Source organism: Nicotiana attenuata, unplaced genomic scaffold (assembly GCF_001879085.1).
Source record: "Nicotiana attenuata strain UT unplaced genomic scaffold, NIATTr2, whole genome shotgun sequence".
NCBI classification, from domain to species: domain Eukaryota; kingdom Viridiplantae; phylum Streptophyta; class Magnoliopsida; order Solanales; family Solanaceae; genus Nicotiana; species Nicotiana attenuata.
Window position 1 is genome coordinate 32,528 of NW_017674700.1, and position 5,362 is coordinate 37,889.

At 30.5% G+C, this 5,362-nt stretch overlaps 1 protein-coding gene across 1 annotated transcript; it reads right to left on the bottom strand.

The window, feature by feature from the left end:
- Positions 1-4,153: 4,153 nt before the first annotated feature.
- Positions 4,154-4,600, bottom strand: LOC109219148 (stigma-specific STIG1-like protein 2). The gene has a single exon (XM_019383578.1). It carries the CDS (start codon positions 4,598-4,600, stop codon positions 4,154-4,156), a length of 447 nt encoding a protein of 148 aa, XP_019239123.1.
- Between the last annotated feature and the right edge of the window lie 762 nt (positions 4,601-5,362).

The following is a 5,362-nucleotide window of genomic DNA, read 5'->3' on the forward strand; positions in this document are numbered from 1 at the left end:
TATTTTCACTTACATTATTATAAAAATAATTATTATTGAGAAATAAAGTTTTAGAAACTGAAATTTTAAGATAGAAATATTTTTTGAAAGATATCAACACACCAAATAAGAGTTCGAGTAGTAGTAAAAGAGTTAAGTCGTATCCAAAGCGTCCTTCATAGTCTCAACCTTTGATCGTTTGCCATAAATATGAGTTATTATTTTGCTTCCTGACTATTTTTAGGATCCAATGACACCGGTAAGAATTATTCCTAAAAAGAAAAGTAGAATTATAACTAGGAGATTTGAGAAATGGTTAATCTTTTTCATATAATATTTCTTGATTAATATTCAATGATTATCTATATTTATCGAGAATGTTTAAATTTTAAGATTATTTAAATACAATTCACATAACTCAAATAACTGACATGATTAGTGTCCGCGCATCCGCGCGGGTGCTAATACTAGTTAATATAAATGAGGGAATAGAAGAGATGATGTGGCATGCCTCTAAAACCAGCAAATCTATTTTTCTTTTATGGCATTTTTTCCTTTCTATTTTGTTCCACCGAAGCCATATTGAAAGAAGTAAAACCGTATTTTTTTTCTGTTATTTTGTGTATTTAATTGCCCATAAATTATGAGTATTTATTTCCCATTAAATCCATTAAACCCCTTTACTTGCTGATTCACATACCTTAGCAGTTTTTTCATTGGGAAGAATATGAGAATTCTGACCCCTTGACTCTCAAATACTTCCAATCCTCCATGGTGGTTCTATTGCTTCCATTCCCCCTCTCATATAAGTTTGGAATTGCAAAGACTAGCTTTTGCCATTCCTATTCCTATCATCATTCACTTCAGCAACAATATGGGTTTGTTTACTCTATTTTTTCTTTGTTGGATTTATTTTAGTAATAGCTAAATATATTGTATTATCACATATTAAGTTTGTCAGAGAATTATTGATTATTATTCATGCTCTTACTCGCGTTTATCGGTTGAATTGATTTTTTTAATATTTTTCTGTTTTATATCATTAATTAAATCGATCGCTAAGCGCAAATCTCTGTAATTCCTTTTTTTAGTTGTATCATTCGATATGCATGTAATATTTGTCTTTTTTACTTGCTACAAGTTGTGCTTAATGTTGAAGACCAAGCCAAGCAACAAGTATTACTTTGTCTTGAGAAATGCGGTTTGTGTTTCAAGTTTAGATTGCATCTTGCAGATATTTCTTCAATTTTTTCGCTGCATGGGCTATCTCTGGACTATGATTCTATAACTTGTATTTCCTTTCTTTAATTGTTAATGTAAAAAACAATTGTTCTCCACTTCGTATAAAAGCACACTTAATTAATCAGCAAAGATTGATTTTTTAAATAAATTATGACATTAGACATATTTTGATATTTAACCGCGCGAAGCGCGAATAAATTCACTAATTTTAAAAAATAAAGCAAAAGACTCTTTTACCTATAAGTTCTTTTAAAGAACACTAGAATACAATTATCGCAGTACCCATATTTTGGCAAACTCGAGTCAAAGCCTATAAAATATGTAGCAATTAAAATTAAATTACATCATATTTCGATAGCATGTGAGGTGAACACTTCAATTAAGCTAACATCGTTACTTAAATAATAGTAAAATCAAAAGCAAAAAGACACATTATATCGTAACTTTGAATTGTCCTTTGAGTAAAGAATAATCAATAGCTACCTTTGCTTGTTAAGAGGTCAATAAGTACAGCTGCATGCGGGTGAAATTCAAAAATAGGCAGATTTATAAGTGGTAAATTGAAAAATAGCCACAGTTTTAAAAGTAATCGAAATTTAGCTACTTTTTATGTAAAGAAAAATCTTAACAAAAACACTGTTCAGAATCCAAAAAATATTCCAGCATAATATACTGGAGTTCCGGCATAACATATTGGATCTCCAACATAATATACTGGTTCTAGTATAATATACCGGTCCAGCATAATATGCTGGAAGTTCATATACACGTGGTCCAATCTCCAGTATATTATGATGGAACTTTCCGTGTGTTGGAGTTCCAGCATAATATGCTAGAAGTTCCTACACAAGTGCACCACTCTCCAGTATATTACGCTGGAACTTTCCGTGTTGCAACTATTTTCCAATGACTTTGCAAAAGCTGGCTGTTTTTCAATTACCATTCCGAAAACTAGCTAGCCCGTGCTATTTTCACAATAACATACATAAGCTTGCTCTTGAAAAGAAGAGAAATAACCAATAAAGGTTGTGATAGAGTGGTAATTAATACTCTTTTATCTTTAACCAGATATTTCGTGTTCGAGCCCTAAATATGGAGTCGCCTTTGTTAGGGAACACTTTACATCCCAAATGTGAAATGTCCCGGCGCGAATACGGATATCAGAGTGGGAAACCCAAAAAAAAAGAAGAGAGAAATAAAGTACAAAAGAATAAAAATCTAAGGACTATGCCTTTTACTTCCATTAAAGTTGACTTTGACTACGGATTGCTTCAAGAGAAAATTTTGCTAGGTTTTCACATGTATGTTAACAATCCAAGGAATTATGATCATTTTTTATTCCGCAAATTGGTAAATTAAAAAGGTTTTAATAATTAGAGGTGAAGTTTCAGATTTAAATTATAAATTATTCCGAGAAGGGAGAAAATCATGATATGGAGCACTTCTGCCTTTAATATACTTACACGGCAATGAATTCGAATTAGTTGTTTCAGTAAATTCTGAATTGTAAATTCTGAATTTAGGATAATTATTCGAAATAAGAAAAAAATTTAAGTGACCTCTAATGTTGTGGGACTTGACAAAGTAGTGGATGAGAGTACTATTATCTATACATACTTCGTTGTGTGACCTAATTCGAAGCATGATGGTTAAACTAATTAATTTTTAGTGTGAATTCGGACATACAATATTTAAATATTTTTGAAATAAAACTATTTAAAAATTATATAAAAGTACTATAATTTATAATATTTAACAATTTAAAATATCTAAAAAGTATTTTAAAAAATCATGGTAATTTTTTTTCTTTGACTTTTTAAATAGTAACTAGTTCCCATAATAGAGGGACTAATTGGTATTCTCCTATGGGCGCATGATCCAATTTCCTAAGACTTTTTCTTTTCCCTTCTCCCAACTTGGCTCCCAAACCCAAATATATATTCCCTCCGGTCCAAAATAAGTGATTTTTTGGATGTTTTCACACAGATTAAGAAATCCACCTTTTAACATTAATTAGTAATGGAATTGACCATATTAACCTTTACTATCTCACATAAACACTCCTAATACATATTCCAACACTATTTACTCCAAAGACAATGTAGGAAAAAAAATAATTAATTCATTCTTGAAATCTGAAAACATCAGTTATTTTGGACCACAAGAAAAAGGCCAAAAAATCACTTATTTTGGACCGGAGGGAGTACGAGTATATATATATGCGTGTGTGTGTGTTGGTGGGGGGGGGGGGGGTACCCAGTTTGAAGATCCCTAATAAAAATTTAGAGTATATGATATATATATTAAGCAACTTGATCATGAAATTCCTAAATAAAAATTTAATTATTACTGGGAATACTTTCTCAGATTTACTAACAGAAGCGGAGCTAGCATATAATATGCGGTTTCACGTGTACCTGGTAGCTTTGATCAAATTTTTATATGTACAATTTTTTTGTTGTGAATTTAAAACATTATAGGAACTACTAAACTTTAAATCCTAGATACGCCTCTACTTACTATATAACTTCTAATTAAAAAGGCATAATTTCTTGAATACCAACTACTACAAAGGAATAATCAAGCCATGTTTCTAACTTTAGTTTTTTTTCCCCATCTTAGCAGTAGTAATTTAAAAGTCGTGAACACATAAAAGTCACAAAAATAAAGCCCAAGCACATATTCTAAAATTGCAAAATTAATTTGCTCAACATACCCAAAAAATTGTTAACAAAAACAAGTTATAACTATATTACACTCTTGTCGTAGAATACTTAATATTATTACATCAAACTTTGGATGATGAATCAATAAGGAAATATAAATATGTATAATGTTCTTGAGGGTCAACCACCAAATGAAATGTGGTTGTTTATTCATAATAATAACAATAATATGAACTTAAATTATAAGTATATAAATTTGCCAAACCTTAGGCGTAATCACACATGCCATAAAAGCAATATCCACCAGTCATGCACTTACTGTTGCAATATCCACAATGCCTCTTATCAAAAGACAGATTCACGCATTCACCTCTGCAACAAGTCTCAGTAAAACGACATTTCTTTTTGCAGGCGCCACAATTATGATCATCATACTTTAAATCGACACATTTATTATTACAACACGTTGCGTTTCCGCCCTGTACTTCAAAAGCTTGACAAATTTCATGTTCCTTGTGACAATGATCAGCTGCTTTTGGATTCCTTGGTTTTTGTTCAACAAGAAAACGACTCACTTTCCTCTTGATCAATGGAGAAGGAATTGAGAGTTTTTCCTTCGTATTTTCGAATTTTTCGACACGTTGAGTGGTGAGCATGGCTATGGTAAATGCCATGGCAATGGCCAAAGGAATCAAGAATTTCATCACCTTCATTTTTCGTGAAGGTGAAATGTAAATTAAGCTGCTCGATTTCGTTAATATTGTTGAGGGAATAGGAAAGAAGAAGAAGAAGAAGAAAAAATGTTTAGTTTGGTAATGAGTTGGGGAGACATTGAAGGGTTTTATACTTGAGTTTATAATTGATTTATGGGACAATTATAATTTTTAATCCCTAAGTTATAGGTAAATTGTTATTTTATTCCTTGAGAATTGTGATGTTGGGCTACCAATATTTGACCTCCAAGTAATTAAAATGTGTGTTTTTATTTTACATGTAGGCTGTTATAGTTAGATACTTTTTAGAATTATATTACCCTCAGATTTAGAGAAACATAATTAATTTAACATAGTACACGGGTAATTAAATGGTTTAACGTGCAATAATTAATTCGTTAAATTTGTGAAAATTCATAAGTAGATCGATCAAAAGTGTATATTTTAAATAATTGAAGGTTAAATGTGCTTAATAACCAGGTACCACAAGATTTCCCGAATCAAAATTTGTCAATATTTCAAGAACCAGAAGCTTAAATTTCATTATGTTATACTCCATCCGTTTCCTTTTACTTGTTCACTATATTAAATACATATATTTTTACTTTTACTTGTACTATACTAAATCAAGAGAAAGACAACTTTTTTCTTCTAGTTTTACCCTATCATTAACTACTTACTAATCAAATTATTTCCCAAGACCTTTTGAAAGGCTATCATTATTAGGGTTATATGATAAAATACATATTACAATTATTATTT

What these genes read in the sequence shown, in the direction of transcription:
- LOC109219148 (XM_019383578.1), bottom strand. Translation starts at nt 4,600, where the DNA reads ATGAAGGTGATGAAATTCTTGATTCCTTTGGCCATTGCCATGGCATTT.